Consider the following 23441-nt stretch of genomic DNA (forward strand, 5'->3'; position numbering starts at 1 on the left):
CCAGAGTACCAATTTCCAGATTTATTTTTCAGGAGGACGCCTTACTTCTAAAACAAATGTTGACAGTGAGCTTGGTATCAAAATGTTTGAAGACCTCTAGACTTAGCTCCACTGACCTTCTCACTACTTGGGGCCTAATTATAACCCGTTGCGGTCGGATCGCCACCAAAGTAGCGGTCCGGCTGTGCCATGGTTGGACCGCCGGCAGTGCCAGGTTGCCGCCAGCCTGGCAGTTTCAACGGTTGTAATCTGTCAAGGCAGCGCTGCCCTAGGGATTACAAGTCCCCTTTCTGACAGTCTTTGCATGGCAGTAGCCCTGCCATGCAAAGGCTGGCGGAAAGGGAGGGCTAGGGGGCCCCATGCACTTGGCATTGGCAGTGCAGGGGCCCCCCATGGACAGCCCTCTTGTGCTTTCCACTACCCGAATTATGGGCAGTGGAAAGCGCAACAGGTGCTGCTGCACCCGCCACACGCCACATTGGCACCAGCTCAGTTGCGAGCCGGCGTCAGTGTTAAGGCCCTGTTCACTGCAGGGTCGGCGAGCGGCCACAGCGATGAACTCCTAATATAGCCGGTGGTGTCCAGGCGGCCTGATGTCGGTACGAGTTTGGCTGGCGGCCTCTGCCACCCGCCAAACTCATAATGGGGACCTTATTATTTTCTGCCAAATTGTATAGTATTTTTAAGGAGAGTTTTAATGTATCGAGTCACCTAAAATAAATTCACCAGCAAAGCAACCTTTAACAGACAGCTTCAGGGCTCTAGAAATCCTCCCTGCACAGCGGTCTGCTGTGATTCACATGCGTTTCTCTGTCACAGGAGAAACAAGTTCTAAAGCAGCAGTGCCTATGCCGTTGTCTTTTAACTGGCATATTTTGGCACATTGTGGTGCAAATTCAGCAAATTGGATTTCTTCCCTAAGGTTTGGCAGTGTTCTTATTGGATGCTGAATCGATGTATACATTAGATGTAATATTCCTAAAATGAACCTCTGTTGTATCGTCCATCAAAATGGAGGTCAGCTTTTGTAATGTGACTTCCACGAAGCCCTTGCTATTATTGCCCTACTTCACATTCAGCAGAATATTTTGTTTTTAAAGGTTTTCTGAATTTCGCAATACGTAAAAATATTGTTTTTGATGATCTGATTTCAAAATATTCATAACTACCTACTTTTCACATTACCACCTCCCTTAGAATGGAAGATATTGATGTCTTTGGATCTTAACATATGGAAAGTTCTTCAATTTGCAATGTAAGACATGGGTAAATGCACATATATATTTAGTTCCTCTGCTGATTTTTACTTATGTTTATTAGGTTTCTTGCAGTTTCTGTCTGCCTTCTACCATAAATTCATTCTGGCTGTGCTGTACAGTTAACAATTAGTTACTAGGTCCTATGACAGAATGGAGAGATAATTTAAGAGCTGAGGGCCATTTTAGTCCACTCGGCTCATCTGGTGCTTCTTTGCCTACTCCACGTTGTAAATGCTGCTTAGTATTGTTTACTGTCTCCTCCCTTATGCCCCCCACCTGCTCACCTTTGCTCCGCATCTTTTCTCGTCATGTTACGTGTTTATTTTCTGGATGTCCCAAGAGCACCAGCTTGCTGCCGTGGCACTCCTTGCTGAATAATACTCATTTGCGTACGTATTATTTTTTAAATCGCTCCAAGATAGGCATCTGTCATCTTGCAGGGTATTTGAAAAAGAAAAAAAAATGTCCGCTGCAGCATCATGATGCATACAAATTCATGCGAGGGGAAGCACATATGCGTGATCGTGATGAACCACCATAGTGTCCTGCATAATTACCTTACCTGTGCTTAAACATAAACGCACTGGGGATTTTCTTTTTAAATTTTGCTGATGCTGTTCAGTATTGACATAAAGCATTGGCAAAACAAGACAGAACATATTTGCCTTACCAGTGCTTGTTAAATTATGTTGTCCTGTAGACAAGTACTTGTAGGGAGCTCGCCTGTTTAACACTAGTAGTCTACACTTTCCAAACTCTAGAAATTCCTTCACTCACATGCCATCCAGCAACACAAAATATATCTTCTAACATGACAATATCTTAGTGATTTTTTTCAGTACAAGACATGTTTTATTGTGAAGCATAGGAAATGACTAAAGACCACGTTGTATGGATCTTCTGAAAGGTTTGCACTCACTTTGAGGCCCGCTCATCTGTGCCTTAAGATGATTGTTGCTCCCAGTGATTATTTAATCAGATATTGTTAGACACACTCACACGTTTTATATTTCTGCTTTCAGAGCATCAGATAATAGGTACCACTGCAAACACCTTACAGTGATTGATTAAACACAGGTGCTCAGGCTTTACTGAATTAGCTGGCCTTGGTGAAAGTAAATAAAGTGGCTAAAAATAAAGCCAGCTACTAAAGTGAAAAACAGCATTTATGTCTACAGTTCACTAGAATGGTCCTTCTTAGCATCGAAGGCAGAAACCTAAGGGAAGTAATTATGGATTGGGGAGAAGTGAAAGGGAAAGAATTGAACCACAATAGAGAAGTAAAGGTTCATAGGCAAAAGGTAATTGTCTTTTCTTCTTTTACAAAACTTTAGAGAGTGAATTATGCTAATGCTTGATTGTACTATTGCAACAAGGAATTTTGTGGTACCATTTACCATACGTAATGTATCCAATTTATATCAGTCAGTTGTTTATATCAATAATTTTCAGATTAAAGAATTAATTAAATGCAATTTTACCGTTTCTACGCAACAAATAAAGTTGAGGTACAGATTCGTTTTAAAGTGCCTAGCCTTTGAGTTTATAGGCTTTGTTCCAAGTAGACCTTTGAAGGAACGTGAGGTAGGGCCAGGCAGATGGAATGTTGCAAAAACTGTTCCGCACTCCAGGCAGAAGTGTTTTGGCTGATGAAACATTTCACGTGCACCAAAAATCTATTTTTGACCATTTTTACAATAGTTTGGTGGTTCGTTATGGCGTCTCCTGTATCTCATCTCATAGAAGGACTGGTCGTATCAGGATACTATGAGAATGCAGTGCTTAATCTGTACATAAAAAGATGCCGGTGCCCAAAGCCCTCCTCTTAAACACGTGGCTTCTGCAATTATGTGTGTGAACATGGAACACTGGGGCCTCTTCAATCCACATAAAGCCACTCCCTTCCCCTTCAGCTCACTCTTGCAGCCTTCTACTTTTTCCCTTTATGACTCTTTTTCGTTTTTCGCTTCCTCCGTCTTTCTCATGTGTATCTTTTGCGCGCAGCAAATGCTTGAGGCAGAAGAATAAGCCCCGGCCCTAAAAAAAAAGTGCCGGTGCTCAGCACTGGAAACAACTAGCACAAATTAAGCCCTGGGAGAAGGGCAGCATTGTTCTTTGGAACATTAAAAGCCTAGACGGAATCTGGTAAACGTGCATCCTTTACGACACTGCAGCCTCGTCATCACCGATAGAATGGCTGCTCTGAGGCCGGGGAGAGTTGTGACATATAAGTGGTTTTCGAATGATCATCTGGGTTTATGCAGCCAGGTATTTTTTTCAATGACTTAATATCTGCCTCCGACGTCTGCTTCATATCCCTTAACATCAATCATCACGAGGCTTCAGTACCATGGCATGTATGTGAACTCGGTACTCTTTACTGATTTCAGCTGGAAGACTGCACCCTGCAGCTGGCGAGCAACAGCAGCTACCTGGACATAGACCTCTCCCTCGATGAGCAGCGAGATGAGCTCGAAGCCTTCTTCAGTGATCTCAGGTATCTACAGTTTAAAACCATGTTTGTAACAATTGCTTTTAAATTATTACTCGAGAAAATATTTCAGTGATTTGCAAAATCCACCTGCACGCCAGCCTAGGGTTGGTAAAAAACTGGAATGAATGAATGAGTGAAGTTTTGACTGCAACTGTTTACCTTAATTTACCTTTGACAAATGCATCTCTGCCGCTGACCCGTGGTTGAGCCAGTGATGCCCGAGAATAACATGAGGCGTGTGACTGACCATGCTGCTGGTAATTTCAACTATCTTGAGCGGCACCATGATATTTATTAGACTGGTGATCTACTTGACTGACTAGAACAATAGTACAAAAATGACCAAGTTGCTAACGCGCCATAATGAGCTGCCGACAGTGGGACTGACTGGGCTAGTGACACTTGTTTAAGGTGACATTTGGGACAGTGATGACCAAACCTATGTGTTTGAGAAGACACTGGCTAAAACGGTTGTACTGAACTGATAACAAATCATTGACTAATTTTCACTTGCACCTAAAATGACCAATAAATAAGCTTACAAAGCATATGACTTGCTAGGCCAGTTATGCTTCTGTCTGCACCATTAATACACCCTAAATAGACAATAGTGTCACCAGGCTGCTGGCACTCAGTGAGTGGGTGTTGGCATTCACAACTCAATGGCTATTTAAATACCTGAATCATGGGACCAGTGACAGTAAAATACTGGACTAAACGTTGATCAAAACGATAAATCTATATTTTGTCAAGTAAAGATTTTGCAGGACAAAACGTAGTGTTATTTGACACAAAATGGAAAGAGCACAGCCATATTGTGTAGTTGTGAGATACTGAAAGAGGTTTTGTGGTATGGACAATGTGGTATGGTGCTCCATAAAGGGGATAGAGGTGGTACACAAAGTTGAGAAGAGTGGGTGTTTGGAACGGGTACAGTGGTATGGGCGTCTGTCATGGGGGAACTGGTGGAATTTGCTGAGGAGTGGCATGTTTTGGGGATTAGGAAAATGGCTGCTTGTCCCAAGACCTCGAGAATGTGCTAAGACTGGGGCTGAGCAAGAAAACTGGCATACAGACATGACAGTGGGATGGTTAACCTTTGCTCCATATACATTCCACGAAAATTGTTTGCAACCATTCTCCCTGAAATAGACTTGCAGCTTCTTCAGCTCCCATTTGACTTCTTAATTCTGGATGGTGACATGAATGCAGAAGTCTCATAGGACCAGGATAGGACAACAGCTGGTGTGGAAGGGGGAGGAGAGGGAGTGAGGGATCAACCGAAACCACTAAAGGCCTTCCTAGGAGCACTGGGAGTTATCGATATTTGGAGGGCGCACAATCCCCGGGGTAAGAAATATACTGAATATTATAGGGCCCATGGCAGCTTTTAGCACATAGACTATCTCCTTTTTCTGTATGGCTATGTGAGACTTCGATGGGGCCTTGAACCTAGCCAGGGAGATTTCTGACTACTTGCTCATTTGCGTGGAACTGAAGGATAAAATAAAGTAGAATGGAGGGAGATGAGGGAGACTGGATTATTAACCCCTGGTACCTTAAGTACAAGATTTTGCAGGACAAAATGTAGTGTGTAAGGAAATGCCTCCTTGGCATGGTTACCCCCTAACTTTTTGCCTTTGCTGATGCTAAGTTATGATTGAAAGTGTGCTGGGACCCTGCTAACCAGGCCCCAGCACCAGTCTTCTTTCCCTAAACTGTACCTTTTGTCTCCACAATTGGAACAACCCTGGCACTCGGGTAAGTCCCTTGTAACTCATACTCCTGGTACCAAGGGTCCTGATGCCAGGGAAGGTCTCTAAGGGCTGCAGCATGTCTTATGCCAACCTGGGGACCCCTCACTCAGCATATGCACACTGCCTCACAGCTTGTGTGTGCTGGTGGGGAGAAAATGACTAAGTCGACATGGCACTCCCTTCAGGGTGCCATGCCCACAAACCACTGCCTGTGGCATAGGTAAGTCACCCCTCTAGCAGGCCTTACAGCCCTAAGGCAGGGTGCACTATACCACAGGTGAGGGCATATGTGCATGAGCACTATGCCCCTGCAGTGTCTAAGCAAAACCTTAGACATTGTAAGTGCAGGGTAGCCATAAGATTATATGGTCTGGGAGTTTGTCAAACACAAACTCCACAGTTCCCTAATGGCTACACTGAAAACTAGGAAGTTTGGTATCAAACTTCTCAGCACAATAAATGCACACTGATGCCAGTGTGCAATTTATTGTAAAATACACCCAGAGGGCACCTTAGAGATGTCCCCTGAATACATACCCGACTTCTAGTGTAGGCTGACCAGTTCCTGCCACACACCAGACATGTTGCTGGCCACATGGGGAGAGTGCCTTTGTCACTCTGTGGCCAGGTAAAAAGCCTGTACTGGGTGGAGGTGCTTCTCACCTCCCCCTGCAGGAACTGTAACACCTGGCTGTGAGACTCAAAGGCTCACCCCTTTTGTTACAGCACCCCAGGCCATCCCAGCTAGTGGAGATGCCCGCCCCTCCGGCCACTGCCCTCACTTTTGGCGGAAAGGCTGGAGGAGATAATGAGAAAAACAAGGAGGGGTCACCCACCAGTCAGGACAGCCCCTAAGGTGTCCTGAGCTGAGGTGACCCCTACCTTGAGAAATCCTCCATCTTGAGGTTGGAGGATTCCCCCAATAGGATTAGGGATGTGCCCCGCTCCCCACAGGGAGGAGGCACAAGGAGGGTGTAGCCACCCTCAAGGACAGTCGCCATTGGCTACTGCCCTCCCAGATCTAACCACACCCCTAAATTCAGTATTTAGGGGCGCCCCAGATCCCAGGAAATCAGATTCCTGCAACCTGACGAAAGAAGAAGGACTGCTGACCTACAAGCCTGCAGAGAAGGAGTAAGACGACATCTGCTTTGGCCCCAGCCCTACCGGCCTGTCTCCAACTTCGAAAACCTGCTCCAGCGATGCATCCAACAGGGACCAGCGACCTCTGAAGCCTCAGATGACTGCCCTGGACTACACACCACTAAATTTAGAATTTAAGGACCTCCCTGAACCCAACTCACTGAATTGCTGACAACCTCAAGAAAGAAGGACTGCTGAGCTGAAAACCCCTCACAGAAGAGGAGACAATGACTGACTCATCCCCAGCCCCAATGGCCCGTCTCCTGCTTCAAAAAGCTGCAAAAGAAGTGTGACGCGTTCCGCAGGTCCAGCAACCCCCTAAAAGCCTCCAGGGGACTGCCTGCATCACAGAGGACCAAGAAACTCCTGTGGACAGCAGACCTGTCCAATAAGAAGGAAGAAGAAACTGCTTCTTAAGAACTGTGCACCGGCTGGTGTCGGGGTCGCTCCTTCTGTCTTTCATGGAGGAGGGGCCTCCTTGGGGGATTTGACCTGCCATGGCTGGGCCCTGACCCCCCCTCGATTGGGGACCCAGTTACCCTTGGCTCTGTGGGGGGGGGCTGGATGACCTGGGCCCCCAAAGATTCATACTCTGCTGGTTGCCCCACTCTCCCCCATAGCGGTCCAGTACTGGGCTAAGATTAGCCCACTGAGTGTGCCTGCCGCACACTTAGTTTGCGAATCCTTCTGGTACTGATTGCGGCTGACCCCCCAGCTGGGCAAAGTGATTTTTTTTTTGCTGTGGCTGCAGAGGCATGGTCCTCAGCGCGGGCGGTCCGGCCACCCTGCCTCTTTTCATTGCCCGGGCTGAGGACCTTGCCTCTGCAGCCACAGCTACATTTTTTTTGCTATTGTCTTTGGCCCCTAAACCCCCCCCTTTTGCCCCACCCCGGTTGCTCAGCACATATCCAGGATGGGCAAGGACTGACAACAGAGGGGGGCTCAGCAGACAAAGATGGACCAATTCATGGCCCCCAGGCCGGCGGCAGGGAGCGGATCCCCGTAGGGTGGCACAGCGGATGCCCCGGGGGAGCCGCAGGGCCCACAGGGACACAAATCCTGGCTGCGATCGAGGCATCCAGCGCAGCAGTCCAGGCCAAGATGGACACTATTCTGTTGGACGTTGGCCTCCTGTGGACAGACTTCTGTAAGGTTGTAGAGAGGTCACTGGCCACTGAACAGCATGTGTCTGAATTACAGGGTGAAGTCAATACATTAAAGAAGACACTCTCTACCCTAACTGCCAAAACGATGGAACTGGAGTGGCGTGCTGAAGATTCTGAGGGCCACTCCCAGAGGTGCAATCTGGCTTTGTTGGCTTCCCGGAAGGAGCGGAGGGTCGCGAGCCTGAGAACGCTGGATCAGAGAGACCCTCCCAGCACCAGCTTGGTCCTTGGTAATTGTTGTTGAGAGAGCCCATTGTGCCATTTCCCCAGAGCCCACCACAGAGGCGTGGCTGCGCACCATGATCGCCAAAATGCTCAATTACAGGGGCAGAGACATAGTCCTACAAGCGGTCTGTCAAGCTAAAGATCCTACATATGAAAATTGTGTGATTTTCATATTCCCTGACATCACTAATTAAAGTACAGTGAATGCGGCTGACGTTCGGGGTAGTAAAACAGAAACTCAGAGCAGTGGGACTCAGATACCTGCTGGTTTACCCTGCCAAATAGGAAGTGCTCCACGCAGACTGCACACACTTCTTCACTATCCCTGAGGAAGTCTGGGACTGGCTGGTGGTGTACGTGCTGACTGGATACCTGCGCAGAACCTTCGAGGCATTGGAGACTGGCCTTCTGGAGCTCATTGGTTACACCGAGCTTCCAGGGATCAATCTTCTGTAATTCGTCAAACGTGACTGGCTCGTGAGCGAGGCAGGCATGGAGGAATGGTCTCCAGGTTCTCCAGAGGGTGGTGGTTTGAGAGGACGGCACTCTCGACCTGAAAAGCCAGCGATTGGAGGGTGATGAGGTGAAGGGCACTGGTGGAGGCCGTGACGGGCTCTAACTGAAGAGACAGCAAGCCGGATACAGTGGAAGACACACAAGTGACACCTGAAGACTTTAACTATTGCCTCGTGCCATAGTGGGTGGGGAGACCTTGCCCCCGCTGCCTGGGACAGCTTCACTGATCCGGGCCTCCCTGGGCTACTACATGGGCCATATGCACTGTTTAATCGCTACGTTACAGGTAATGCACTGGAGATCAAAGTGAAGTGAATGGGTCTGACACACCCTGCAACATCCTGGGGCCTTAACACTTGCCATGTGGTGACTGCTGAATTCGCAAGCGACTGGAGTTGATTTGTGTGACATTTATAGTGCTAAGAGGTAGGCGTGTGTGTTTGTGTGTAAGCGTGAAAATCAATGACCTGCCGTGGAGGGAGGGCTCAACTGGACCCAGATATACTTGACTGTTACCAGACCAACAACTACCCCCTCTTTTTGCTGGTACTTACTGATTACCATATCTTTGTGAGGATGCATTTCTGGCTTCATGGGCGTGTATGTAAGCTGAATGGCTACTATTTGTGAAAGCAGATGATAGGTTACCAGTGACTGCTAACCACCACTTGATTTTGTTCTTTACTTAAGATTGTGATTTGAAATTGTTTGTCTGTTGTTCAATTGCTGGTTGGGAAGCAATGGAGCACATAACGATTGGGGTGTACGTGTTGATTCTTTTGTGATTACCGGGTGGGTGAGCTCTGGTTGTAGTTTTACTTGCACATATGTTAGGGGCGGCAGAAGAAACACATTTAGATCGGGGTTATTTGGAGAAGTGTGAGGTATAACCTAAAATGGGGGACCTCATTTAGATTCATAACATGGAATACATGGGGGCTGAATTCCTGTATCAAATGCTACAGTATACAGACCTGCCTCCGCAGACCCGGAATTCAGGTGGCTCTACTCCAGGAGTCACATTTGTCAGACGCAGAGGTGCATAAATCTCAAAGGAAATGAAGGGCCCAACTGTTTTCAGCCACATACTCAACATACACTAGAGGGGTCCTTATTTGGGTGGCCACACAGGTCCGATTTTGGGTTCGGGGATTTCAGGCAATGTCAGTGGCCGGAATGTGCTAGTGCACAGCCTTGTAGATGGTACAAAGGTATGCTTGCTGAATGTGTATGCCCTGAACATAGATGATGTTGACTTTTTCTAGAGCTAGAAAAATAATTGATCTCTTACATAGGCTCCCCCTATTGCGGGAGGAGACTTTAATTGTGTGCTAGATGGCAGCCTAGACAGACACCCTACGTGACCAAGCACCAAACTACACATGACAAGTACCCAACATGTGGTGATGGACCGCCTATGCTACATTGATGAGTGGCAGGCAACACGCCCCGGAGTGCGGGAGTACACCTGTAACACTGCGGCCTGCGGAGCTTTTAGCCACCTTGACAGATTCTTAGTGTCAGGCGAAATAGCATCGACTGTAACTAATGTCCAGAACATGGACTGTGTTTTCTCTGACCATGCTCCGGTGATGCTGGAGTGGGGAGTGGGTGGAATGGGACCGCTGGTTGCACTGTGGTGGCTACAACCCAAGGCACTTGAGGATACCCTATTCCGAGAGGAACTCTGAGGTGTGACAGCCAGATACTTCAACACAAATTGTCCACGGGTGAGAGGATTGGAATTTGGCGCATTAAAGGTGGTGACCCGTGGGGAATGCATCTCCAGAACTGGGGCACATGATGGTGGCTGTCAAAAGACCTCACAGAGGTGGAGGACGCTCTGGCGCACTTACAGAGAACACAGACTGACCCTCAGAAGCGCAGCGAGTCCCTGACACAGGCTCAACACAGAGTCGGAGACATGTGGGGCAGACTGAATTGCCTGACCAGGTGCAAATACTGGCAGTTGCTTCATTGGGAGGAAGATAAATCTGTGAGGCTTCTGGCATGACTGCTGCGATGAGAGCATTCTCTGTCCCTTATCCTATCATTGCGATGTCCCGACGGCTCAAACTCAAATGTGACCACTCAGGCCAGAATTAATGCACTGCTACGAAAACATTTAGCAGGTGTGTACTGTGCCAGCCATCACACATCTGAAACAGTGCTTCAGAACTGCAGGAAGCCTACTGGAGACCTATCGGGAATCTAGACACCTGGGTCTCCTGCCACGCTCCATGTGAGAAGCCCAGATTGTGATGCTTCCAAAACCAGGGAAAGACCCGGAAGACCCCAGCTCGAACAGACACCTATCCATGCTCGGAGTGGAAGCCAAAATACTAGCTTACGTCCTAGTGATGTGACTGGGATGCGTCGTGAACCATGTGTGCATGAGGACCAGTGTGGTTTCATGCCGAGCATGGGGACACACACGAATCTGCACAGATTTTCTTACGTTTTATGTACGACATCAGGAACGGGTGGCGGTAGTCGCACTCAATATTGATAAGTCCTTCAGCACCCAAGGGTGGGAATACTTATGGGTAATGTTGGAGAAGATGCGATGGGGCCCAGTATTTATTTCCTAGGTCCGACTGCTTTATGCCCATCCGACGGCACGTGTTAGCAATGGCTCTGTAGTTTCTAAAAGCTTTTCTATATCACAAGGAACAGGCCTGCCCACTTTCTCCGCTTCTTTTTGCTCTATCTGTAGAACTCCTGATGCAGTGACGGAGATGGCTCATGACCCCGTAGGGTATGGTTGTGGGGGGGGGAGGGGGAAGCACACACTTAGTCTCCCTATATGCAGACAATGCACTAGTCTACATTAGCTACCTGGAACAGGGAGTGCCTGTACTGCTGGAAATGATGACAGCCTTCGAAGAGCTGTCTGGCCTGCGCGTCAACCAATGGAAACTAGTTCTCTTTCCCTTGGTGAGCTTGATCAAGGCAGATGCCTCTGCCCTGCCCCAAAGGGGACTTGTCTGGGAGCACAACCACTTTCGCTACCTCGGCATACAGATAGTTCATACAGAACCTTCTAATTCCAATGTCAATATGAGAGCAGTGCTAGCACGCCTCAAGATCTCCCACTACATTATGGGTTGAGCAGCACTGAACAGAATGGTTGCACTCCCCCTTTGCCTTTATGTCTTGCAAAGTTCTGTAAGCAGCATTCACCAGGCCACATTCAGCAAATTCAACAGCCCCGGATATCCCTGATATGGGCGGGCAACTGGAGCAGAGTAAACTTAGAAATGCTGAAACTGGACACGGAGCCTAGGCTTTCCAGACTTGCAAATGTACTATTTTGCAGGAATCTTCCAATACGCTGTACAGTGGTGTGCAAAGGGCCCGACAGGAGACAAAAACCCTACTGTTGGAATGGGATGGTGTGACAGATCTTCATAGATACCTGATGAGGGAAAGCAGAGTGCCAGCCAATGCCCCTTTTATAGAGTGTCAGGACGCTGAGGTGTGGGAATGTGCGTTCACCCTGGTGCTCCGAGAGAGCCCCTTACGTGAAGTTGCTACTGCTGGTGTGGCTGACAGGCTTTTGCCAGATACAGGCCATGATGGATGTAATACAGTGGTGTGCTGTTGGTCGCTCTACAGCTGGAGACCTGTACCAAAACAAGGTTTTCCTCACTGCGGATGAGGCCCGGTGGTGTTTTCAACTATCACCCGGCCAATTCCTGCAATACGTTAAAATCCCCTGCACAGTATGTGAGATGTGGCCCACCTTCCCCGCGGCTACAGAGGAATCCCATATACTGCAGCGCCTGTTAGATCCTGGCAGCACTAGAGGAATGATATCCTGCATATTCAAAGCCCTGAAGCTGGATTTCAGAATGAGCGTGACACCGATTCGGGATGGGTGGTCAGAGTACATACCACTCCCTCTTACTGATACGTAGTGGCTGTGTAAACCTTTGCTCGGGTACGAGAAGTGGCAAGTAATGCTCGGTTTAAACTTACAAAGTTCCATTATCTACACCGCACCTACCTCACCGCCCAGGGATTACAGAAGATTTACATGGCACAATCGTTTGGGTGCACACGATGTGGAGTCAGTCCAGTGAAATTCCGCACATGACCTGGGAATGCGTGAAATTAAAGGTATACTGGCCCGACATGGTGAGTGTGCTACATAAAATTACTGGTGCACAAATAGAGACCTCAATTAAACTTAAGGGTAAACCCAATGCCTAAAAAAGGGATCAAAATGCGGTACAACTTTGCCCTATTAGATTTGGTGCTGTCAGAATGCTGCATTGCGTGGCTGACCTCCATGAGCGTAAAATAGCAGCGGAGAGTAGACATACAGTGGTTTGTACAGATGAAAACACATAGCATGATTTAGAAATATGGAGCATCATGCTTGATGCTTTGTGTGCCCTAAGTGGCTAGGGTATGCCCAAACGTGGGCCCCTTGATTGCTGCACCACTGGATTCAAGCTAGCCTGGCTGATGAAGAGTGATACCCTGAAACTAGTCCCAGGATGCTTGGATCCTGTCCGGAGAGAACCTGGCTTGGCAGTTCAGGCTGGACTCCTCCCATTGGGAGCAGGGTCAAGACTGATTTGCATATAGCTTGGTTTGAACTAGGGTGACATGGCAAGTAAAATAACAATGGATTAAACCCGGATCTGTGACTGGGGGTGAGTGTTTAAAACGTTTCAACACTCTGTCCATCATTTTATTTTGTGATACTGCATCATGCTTGATAGTCAGGAGGTGAGGGAGCTCCAGCAGACTGCGCTAACTGGACACTCACAAACCACAAATACGATGGTAACCGTGAGTGTGAATGAGGAACTCGCCTTAATCCTTGAAAAATGCATGCATGAAGGAGCAGTGGGACTCAAGACCTTATAACGATGTACGAGAGCAGAAGCATGCACTAGAGTGTAAGGTTGGGATATATGTGACAACAGGTGGGACACACCCTGAGAGAATTCTCCACACACACCAGGGCTCACACCACACCTCTCCCACAGATGATACCTGCCAGCCCAACTCCTCCATAACCAGGGATAGAAAGAGATACGAAGAAATAGGATTGGCAGGTCCTCAATCTACCCCAGGATCTATGATTAACATTTCCGAATTCCCCTCAAGAGAGGAATGTACCCATGGATAAAAGACACTAGATATGCACTCTCAGAATGTCTGCTGCCACATTTATTCTTGTTGATAAACAAGAGTCATTCACAGCACACATAGGTCCTCATTACGACCCTGGCGGTCCAGTGACCACCAGAGTTTTGGTGGCAGTCGGACCACTGCCAATACGGCGGTCCAACCGCCACATTACGACCACTATGGTAGCGCTGCGGTCAAACCGCCAGAACCGCCACTTTTCGTCAACGCGGCGGTGTGGTGGTGCTGGCGGTCCTAATCAAGCAGCGCTGCCATGGGGATAAAGACCACTTTCTCTGACAGTGGTTTCATGGCGGTAAGTCCACCATGAAACGGCTGGCGAAGACTGGATGCAGGGTGCTCCAGGGGTGCCCCTGCACTGCCTGTGCACTTGGCATGGGCAGTGTGGGGGCCCCCCTGGCAAGCCCAGTTGCAATGTTCACTTTCTGCTTTGCAGACAGTGAACTTTGAGACGGGTGCTGGTGCACCCTATGCACTACAGCGTTGCCGCCGGCTCCACAATGAGCCGGAGACCATGCTGTAGGCCGTTTCACGCTGGGCCAGCAGGCGGAAACAGTGTTTCAATAATGTGAACCGCAAAACAATACACAAAAAAGAAAGAAATAAGCATTCATCCAAAAACATACACAAATGATTAAATATTTAATTTAATTTACAATTATAAAAAAATAATAATAATGAGAAAGTTAAAGCTTTTCTAAATTCAACTGAGACCACTCATCGTCCATACTAAGTTCTGTTTATTGCACTTACACTGCTCTCACAGATCAATCTGAAGATACGAATTTTTAGCCTCCAATTTCAAATTCCTTTTAGAGAACATTTTCCATTTTCAGTTTTGCTATTTTATTTTTATACACTCTATTAATATATTATTATTATTTATTTTCCTAAGCAGTCACTGACCCCCTGAGCTGGCTTCATGGACCCCCAGGGACCACAGTTTAAGAAACTCTATTGTAGATGATGTGGATTCTGCTTCTCGCAGCACTAATACAAGTATTTTGCTGCTCTGACATGCTTCACTGTGCATCTGTGGTTCAAACTGTAGGAACAACAGCCCCTCCTCAGCATCCTATTGGATGGGGAGCATCTCTTTAGGTACCAAGTGGACGAGAGGTTGGAAAAAATAAACATTGGCAAACCCAATATGTTCTGTGGATTTAGCCGTGCTACACAGCATCCCTAATGCTGTACAGCATGACTAAAAAGCAGAAGAAAAGGCTATGATGATGTCAGCTATACAACATCCCTAATGCGGTACAACAACTAAAAAGCATAAGAAAAGGCTATGATGCGGTCAGCCACATAATTTTGTAGGCAAGCACAAGAAGTGTGCATGCATCTACAAAATAAACTTTTTTTTTATATTTGTTGATCTGAGTTGGATCAGGAGAGTGGGTGGGGGATGTGGCATGGGGAGTGGGTGTAAGCAACATGGGAGCACGGGTCAGGGGAAGCAACACAGGGCGCCAGTGGGATGAAGCAACTAGGAGGACGTGGGTAGGCAGAAGCAAATGAAGAGAGCAATGTGGAGCAGGGACAGCAACAAACGAGAAAGCAGCATGGATCAGGGGAAGGAGAAAGCTTGGGGAAGAAGCACATGGACAAGATAGCAGCGCACAGTGGGGGAGAAACACACAATGGTGAACAGATCATGAAATGGGAAGGGACAAAACCACGGGCCAAGAAAGAACAACACAAGTGCAGCAGAGGTGGGTGGGGAGTACACAAGTAAGACAGCTGTAAAACACATACATTCTCATGGAATGCTTAAACAAAAAGAAAAAAGTGGTGCCTGAAAAGTGAGGTGTGGAAGGACACAAGTAATGCGTCCATGCTCCATGGGAGGGACAAACACAAGAAGAGGAAGTAAGCCCACACCAAGTTAGCATACAAATGAATAACAGTAATTAATGGGAAATAATGGGTTGGCTGTAAGAACACTCTAAGCAGACAGTATGCTTCACAATAGACCTCACATGGGCTGTTTAGTAGGGCTGACCTGTAGGTAGGTAGGCAGTGTCTGAATAGAGCTGACTGCTGCAAACCTTTCAGTCCTCTGTAAAATATATCATCGCTCCACAAAAGTGTCATAATCTCAGGTCTGCTGTCTGTCCAAAGTCACTCTGTGATTGGTAAAACAGTCCAGCACTTTGCAAAATCAAATCTCCCGCTTAAGTTTTACCAGCCATCTCACATCAAAAACCTCTTCCAGCAACAACACACTCTCCAGCACTTTTGCTTTCAGAAGCCATACCTGCCTCTGCATCGAGTCAAGTTCAATGCCTAGAAAGACCAATGTTGTTTGTGGACCTTCCATCTTCTCCTTAGGCAAAGGTACCTCTAGTTTCTCCGTCAAAACTTCGAAAATCTTTAACACTCCTAGTCTGTGTACTCTTTCTTGCTCACTAACAAGAAATCATTGAGGTAGTGCATAACTGATTTGTAATCTGTTCTAGTCAACAAACCCCTTGGCTCAAAAACATTCAAACAGAGCAGGAAATTGGAAATCCCACATTGCCTCCCACTGCCCTACTTCACCTGCACTGATGCATGCATGTCCCATGCAATCCTCTTGCAGGTTGCATCCAACTTGCTACCTACAGTGGCATCTGTCTCTTACCCCACAAGACTGCTGTTGGACTGGATCCTGCATCAACAGGTAGAACAGCACCCGGGGTTGTAATCCCCAACATCACTGGCTCCCACTGGTCTGTCAGCTGCTTAACAACCCAACCAACACTTCTTCCCTGAACCCAGCCTCTACGAGTAAACATGCAGCCGTGACTGCTATGTCCCTGGCCACCTGCCTTTCTGGTCAGGCCTAGCCCCCCACCCATGCCTGGCTAAGTACAGTAGGCTTAACCAAATCCTCCCTGCAATAAGTGACGCCACGTTCAAAAGGCTTCCCGCGCAGCGTTGCTTCACTTTATACACTCCAGACACCCTAATAGCACCATCACATGCTACTGTTCAGGCCTTCCTAGCACCCCAAACTGTTGGTCCCCCACCACCTGTAGGAGGCTGGCCTGGTTTGTAGTGAGTACCAAAGGTTTTCCGGGCTGCACTACAGCCAGGAGTGACAATCCAGTGATCTGTGCTACCAGCTTGCCCAAGCAGTCTTCTTCAGCTTTTGTGTCCCTTTGCTGCAAACAGGAAGCCAGCCAACTAACTCTTGGAGTCTCTACTTCTAGCTGGGATCAGGGCACAACTTCTCCACAGGCAGGACACAAGAGGCACAGTCCTTCTTTTTGGTAGGCCAAGGAGCAGCAGGTGCAGTCCAATTTTGGTGCAGCCTCTTCTTTACCAGTTCCAAGGTCAGTAGGGCAGTCCTTTTTCGATTTTGTATTCCAGTCGACCAAGAGTTGTGGATGCTAGGGGTGCCTTTTCATTCCCAGAAAGTTCCCTTAGGGGAGGTCACGGTCACTAGCCAATGGGTTACTAGGTTTCCTCCTTCCTGATTACATCTTCCTTTGAAGTATGTTATCTAGCTATCCCTGAGTTCTTTATCCTGTCCACTCTGAAGATCTCGAGACCCTCCCCCCCTCTTGGTGTGTGGAGCTCGGTAGATCTAGCTATGCCAGAGTGCTCTATTCTGCCCACTTCCATGATGTCGGAACCCCTCTTTTGGTGTGTGGAGCTCCGTATCCTGTTCTAGAGGTGTGGCTGCCCATGGGCCACACACCCATGGAAAAAACGATTTGGCCAGTGTTTTTCCCTTTCAATCCCTGATGCTAACCTGTCTACCTGAAAAGAAGTGCAGTCTCTTTCTAGTGTGTTCACCTTTTGCCCTTTAAAGGTGGGTTCTCTTTTGAAGTTCGCTTTTTGTGCCAAAACCCCATTAGGATTCTTGGAGCTAACACCTTCTCCAGCTACAGTTATCTGTCTTAGGAGCCGTTGACACGTCTCAGCAGGTCGGTAGAACGCTGTCTTGAGGTCAGTCTCAGCAAATGGCAACTGGAAAACTGGGCAACAGAGTCATCTTTCTAAAGGTTGCATGTGGCAACAAGTTACATTAATTTGGACTTTGGAGCATCAAGCCAGGCTTAATGTAATGAGTTGTTTGATACCTTGTAGTACCAACTTTGGTAGTCCCATTCAGAAGTTGCAGCTAAAGGGTCAATGTGTAGCCTAAAACAAATAAAGCCAGCAAATGGAAAGCAATAAAATGTGAGTTACAAACCACAAAGCCAGTGGCAAGCAACTGGCAGAATGCATTCTGAATGTCCTGAATATGAATTTAGCAAACCAGACAGCTGTCTGATAGGCTTCGACCTAAAAAGAGACTTTGGGCTTTGCGATTGATTAGTATTGCAACGTCGAGTTAGCAGTTTTAAACTGCCCTTCCAGTCTGCTGTGCCAGACTGGGAGTCAACATTTTTCCTGGGCCCACTCATGGTGGCACACGTGTTGCAATCCCTAAGGGGCCACTCTTATCTTTCAAGCTTTACATACCCCTGGTACCATATACTATGGACTTGGAAGTGAGTTAGCTTATATCAGTTGGGTGGAAGCCAATCAAGCATACATGTTTAAGGTTTAGGACACTGGCACTAAGGTCTGGCTAGCAGGCCTCAGTACACTCTGAGTCGAAACACCAGCAGCATAATTCCAAAACTTTGGGGTGACCATACAAAAAGAGGCATTTCCTTACACCATACTTGCAATGTGTGACCTATGGCTATGCAGGTATGAAAAACTACTGAAGAGGAGACTGACTTCACAACTATTTACAAACCTCTACAAAAATGATTACAATTATGAACTCCTTATGGTTGTTAAACATTAACTACAAGTCTGAACTACATGAGCTTTGACGGCTCCCTTTCTTAGAATCCCACCATTACCTTCCACTGCATTATGTTGCCTGCAACGTTCACGAGCGATCCATAACACAGATCCCTCTATGCACCAGCAATCCCCCTCGTAGGACTGGCAGCCCTCAACAACCACATCTTTTGACCCCATCTCGAGGCTTGTACTGAATGGGGAATTATTAGTATTTCTGACTTATTTTCAGCCAGCAAATTATCAGCTTTTGATACACTTATGACTGATGTTTTAATTCCCCAGACTATTTTCTCACTTATGCCCATATTAAATGTTTGCTGACCATTACCTTCCAGGCTCCTGGCATTGAACCTGCTCCCAGTGCAGTCATGCAGGCGTTTTACACATAAGGAGACAGCACACACCTGGTCCGATTACTTTAACAAGGTCACCTACAGCATTGGGACCAATCTAGGGCATCCTTCCAATGTAAACGGGAAGGGGACATAGGCTACTCACTGCATGACTCAGAATGGGGCCATATTCTGTCACACCTGCATTAGACTTTCTTCAATTCACGCTTTAAACGCATTCAATTCAATGTATTAAACAGACCATATATCACACATCGTCTTATCTCCAAATTGTATCAGGGATCTTCCTCACTTTGTACTTGGTGTAGCTCCCCTAATGCGTACTGCGTCAGATGGAGGTCTTGTGGGTCACTTTTGGTTTATTGGACAGGGATCATCAACCTCCTCCATCATGTTAGAGGGCATCTTCTGACTAACTACTTAAAACCCTTGATCCTAGGCCTTGACCCTCACCTACATTCATGTAGAGCTTCCACTAAATTTCTGGGATTGACTGTACTGTTGGTGAAGCGGCATATGGAAAAAACCCACCACACCGACGATAAATTCAGGGGCACATCCATCCACCTCTTGGTTGACAGCTGAGGCTGTTCATCTCCAAAGAGAGTAAAGGGCTGGTCTACGCAAGCAACCTATTGCTCAAGACTGGGACTCTCTTGTGGGGACATATATACAATCCATCTAAGATGACACACATCTCCGCCCCCCTCCCACCAACGTTCCACGTTTGTACTATTATTTTGAGTTTCTTTTCTCTGTAGGTGCTAGATGGCATAGAGGGGACAGGTGACTTATGATTGTGACATTACACTACAGCTGAGCTTCTATTCTAACTCGGGTAATGGAGTCAGCAACCTATTATGTTATACAGTAGTTGTCCGTTGAGAGATCTGGTATGTGAAGGGATGCATTGGGTGCGGAGGGAAATTGGGAGGGTATGTTTACAAGTCATGTTGGATGGGAGGAGGGGTTAACTTTTATTATAAAGTTTAAGAGCATGCAAAACAGCATGTGTAATTCATTATTACCCTACATGGATACTACTCTTGTGAGTAACTTAACATAAAATGCAACCTATACTGCTATCTCATATGCAAATAAAAGATATTTTAAAAAAAAATATATATATATAGGTACGAATCCCATCCTACTCCCAACATTTAAAACTGTATTATGCCTTGGTAGACAGCAACTTCTCCATATGAAAACATCCAGGCTTGTATAACATAATCCCTTGTCCTATTGTCTAGCTTCATTAGCTCTGTACTGCATATCCTGTACCATTTACACTGTATTTTGTTGAACCTCATACTGCTTTGTAGAATAGCTCGGCTATCTGGGTGGGTCTGTTTGCTCTACTGCAAAAAAAATAAAAAAAATAGTAAAGTTAATTTGTTTATATGTGTTGTTTGTCTGGTTACTCTGGACACCTGTCACGGTATTTCTTTTTTTAGATGTTCCATAGCGCCACAGCTGATGGACAGGTAGCGTGGACTATTGAGGAACCAGTGTTTGCTACCCACTAGTCAAAATGTATCTCCTGCCATCCCTCTTCCCTTAAATTACTCACTGCCCTTATTGGTACTGATAATGAATTAACGTGTAAGCTGCTTTTGGCATTCATAATCGTTCTGACAGATTTGCCTAATAAAACATGTGTTTTGCAGCAAAGGAAGAAAGCCGTCCCTCATCCTGCGCACTCAACTGTCAGTGAGAGTTCATGTAATTCTTGGTAAGTTCATGGTCAGTTATTAATACAGTGATTTGAGCGTAACGTATTTCAAAAGTATAGAATTGTGGGGGGCTAGGTGCCAGGGGGGTTATTTCCTACTAAGGGATATTAATCGTATGCTAGTCATATGAGCCCCTCATCAACCCTAGGCTGTGTGGTGGGGTCGGGATGGTGTAAAATAAAGAGTCAAAATCTGACATGTCGTGAATAGAATTTTGCCTACTAGTGCACCGTCAGAATGCTCAGGACTCCAATAATTATTTGCAGAACCATTTCTTTCATCTCGCTGCTACTCAACCTCATTCACAGCCCAAAGGAATTTCTGCTCTCTTCCCTTGATATTATATTAAAAACAAACCGGTTGCGCTGCTAGACTCGCCACCTGTCTGACTCTCTTTCTATTCCACTTCATTAAATGTGCCTCTGATGCCCACCACTGCCTTGCATTTTCTCCTTCACGTGTTAGAAAAAAAAGACCTTGCACTTTGCCGTTGCACACCACTACCCTCTGCCTTTTCCCCACTCCTCGAGTTCCACATGAAATATGTCCACGAGAGAGTACTTTACATTAGGCGGTTTATTTCTGTACATAATTGTGAAAGGCAGGGTAAAAGGTGGGTGGGGGGGGGGGGGGCTCCTAAATAACCGCAGCTGTTGCACACTTCCGGTATATCTGCCATGGGAGGATGAACACAGACTGGGAAGATGTTCTGGAAGACTGCCCTATCAGATTTTCTTGAGTTTGTGGAGAAGAAGACTCAAGGAGAAACCACGGCCCCATTCTGGTACAGAAGAACAATGTAAACCAAATACAGGTTTTTCACTGCTGTGATGTCACTGCATTCATGCCTTCGAGAACTCCCAAATGGCAGTGCGCGCGAAGTGCACGTTATCTGTAAATTATCTGTCACTCGGATCCCCATGATTCAAGGTTCCAGGTCACTCCCTTGCAGCCAACAATCGACAGCAGTTTATAAGTGCAGATTAGTCCGCGGCCCTCCCCTCCCTCCCTCCAAGCTGTAGAATCAAACACTAGTAGTTCTGCCCCCCCCCGCACCTCCCGCTGGCCGTACCCCCACCTCTGAGGTCCATGCTCTTCATCTGCATGTTCTCTTAGAAAAATCCGTTGCCAGTCATAGATCTCCAAAGACCCACGGAGAGGCAAGGGGCCAGTGACTGGTAGAGCCAGAGCATTCCCACATGTCCACACCTTACTCGGAAATGCGAAGGTCAGAGGGCAACAGGGGAAGGAAATAAAAGGATGGGGAGTAATCCGCCATGTCATCGACTTCATTGGCTCTCTAGAGCCAGAGAACGTAAGTGAATGCACCGTCGCACTTCCATTATTACAAGCTCATTATTTTTTCAATGAAAATGAGTTTTGTTTTCATGCTGTTATATCATAGCTTTGAAAAATCTACTCATAGGAGCATAATGCTAATACATATTTTTTGAATTATCTACAAAAATGTGCTTATCTCCAAGGTGAACCCACGCAATAGATTAACATTAAATAATATAATGTTAAGATGCATATTGGGTGGAGAAAAATAGAATCCTACTATGAGATTCTGATGTTCCCTCTCGCATTCCCAATGCAGCTCAGTACAGCAGAGGTTTTCGAGGGTTGTGAGGAATGGCACGCTTGAGGGGCAGGCCTTACAGTTTAATGGCATTCGCCAGCAAGTACACTTTTCTCTATTTTCTTTTCTTTCTCTCAACAATGTTGTGCAGCTGTTTGTGTAGTGTCATGAGACTAGGTGCGCCACAACTCTTGCAGTTCTGGGCAGCCCTAAGAAAGAGATCACATAACTTGTTGGGAGTTGTCAAGGTGTGGTTATTAGCAATTATAACATAGCAGAGTAGTGTGTTATCGTATGGTGAGGAATAAAGGCTTCTAATTCAGAGCTCCGTGTGTAGTGTGCTCTCCTGGATGCTCCTGGGCTGGGGAGGATGCTACCAGTCAAGTGCTGCCTGGCGCCCCCTGCAGCATAGCAGATGTACTGGTGATTCTTCTGCCTGAAGTGCACATATCCCGAGAAGATTCTAGTCATTGTTGTCAAAGCCTACCCTGAGGCTCCAACTGCCAAGAAAAAAGCACCCATTGAACAGGCCTCTTGCACGTCTTGAGTGGCAACAGCAAGGAGTGAGGCTTCTGCCCGTGGAGCATCACTTCTGAGGATGCCATTGATGAACCAGATTTCCATACCAATTGGAATTACTACAGCTGTGTCCCCTGTGAACAGGTAGCATTGGCCTGGAAAGAAAGATTGAGACTGTGGGGGTCATTCTGACCCTGGCGGTCGGTGACCGCCAGGGTCACCGACCACGGGAGCACCGCCAACAGGCTGGCGGTGCTCCGTCGAGCATTCTGACCGCGGCGGTTCAGCCGCGGTCAGAAACGGAAAGTCGGCGGTCTCCCGCCGACTTTCCGCTGCTCGGAGAATCCTCCATGGCGGCGGAGCGCGCTCCGCCGCCATGGGGATTCTGACACCCCCTACCGCCATCCTGTTCCTGGCGGGTCTCCCGCCAGGAACAGGATGGCGGTAGGGGGTGCCGCGGGGCCCCTGGGGGCCCCTGCAGTGCCCATTCCAATGGCATGGGCACTGCAGGGGCCCCCGTAAGAGGGCCCCACAAAGTATTTCAGTGTCTGCAAAGCAGACACTGAAATACGCGACGGGTGCAACTGCACCCGTCGCACCTTCCCACTACGCCGGCTCCATTCGGAGCTGGCGTCCTCGTGGGAAGGTAGATTTGCCCTGGGCTGGCGGGCGGCCTTTTGGCGGCCGCCCGCCAGCCCAGGGCAAATCTCAAAATACCCTCAGCGGTCTTGTGA

General features: G+C 47.3%; 1 protein-coding gene across 1 annotated transcript in view; it reads left to right on the forward strand.

The window, feature by feature from the left end:
- LOC138268219 (FH1/FH2 domain-containing protein 1-like) overlaps nucleotides 1-23441 on the forward strand; it is a 1001023-nt gene that overhangs the window by 75662 nt on the left and 901920 nt on the right. The window contains exons 2-3 of the mRNA XM_069217669.1: nucleotides 3650-3756; nucleotides 20541-20605. Of these exons, the coding sequence (XP_069073770.1) occupies nucleotides 3650-3756; nucleotides 20541-20605 (172 nt within the window). The remainder of the gene's footprint in view (nucleotides 1-3649; nucleotides 3757-20540; nucleotides 20606-23441) is intronic.

Source organism: Pleurodeles waltl, chromosome 12, assembly GCF_031143425.1.
Source record: "Pleurodeles waltl isolate 20211129_DDA chromosome 12, aPleWal1.hap1.20221129, whole genome shotgun sequence".
Taxonomy (NCBI): Eukaryota; Metazoa; Chordata; class Amphibia; order Caudata; family Salamandridae; genus Pleurodeles; species Pleurodeles waltl.